This window comes from Cariama cristata, unplaced genomic scaffold (assembly GCF_000690535.1).
Source record: "Cariama cristata isolate BGI_N322 unplaced genomic scaffold, ASM69053v1 scaffold15469, whole genome shotgun sequence".
In the NCBI taxonomy this organism is placed as follows: domain Eukaryota; kingdom Metazoa; phylum Chordata; class Aves; order Cariamiformes; family Cariamidae; genus Cariama; species Cariama cristata.
The window spans coordinates 1-302 of NW_009635363.1; the positions used below are offsets into that span (position 1 = coordinate 1).

Here is a 302-nt window from a genome sequence, read left to right on the forward strand (position 1 = left end):
GCGGGCCAGGGCGGCGCCTTGGCCCTGGCCCTCAGCCCCGGTGACGATGGCGGTGAGGAGGGTGATCATCTCCGAGATGGTGACCGTCCCCGCCTTGTACTTCCGGAGGAGGTCCTGGCGCCGGTGGTCGGGGACGTAGCGGGAGAAGAGGAGCTCCCAGACGGTGACGCTCTGTCCCTGGAAGAGCCCCACGTTGAGGGTGGTGCGGGCGGCCTGCAGGGCTCTCCGGGCGTCCTCGGTCAGCTGGTAGAGCACGGAGCCCTTGTCCATCAGCTGCAGCATGAGCAGACCCGTGTCCGGGT

General features: G+C 69.2%; 1 protein-coding gene across 1 annotated transcript in view; it reads right to left on the reverse strand.

Annotated features, from left to right (window-relative positions):
- Nucleotides 1-17: 17 nt before the first annotated feature.
- LOC104167303 (epiplakin-like) overlaps nt 18-302 on the reverse strand; it is a gene marked incomplete at its 3' end in the record, with an annotated part of 7,309 nt that continues 7,024 nt past the window's right edge. The window contains 1 exon segment of the mRNA XM_009707526.1: nt 18-300. Within this exon segment, the coding sequence (XP_009705828.1) occupies nt 18-300 (283 nt within the window).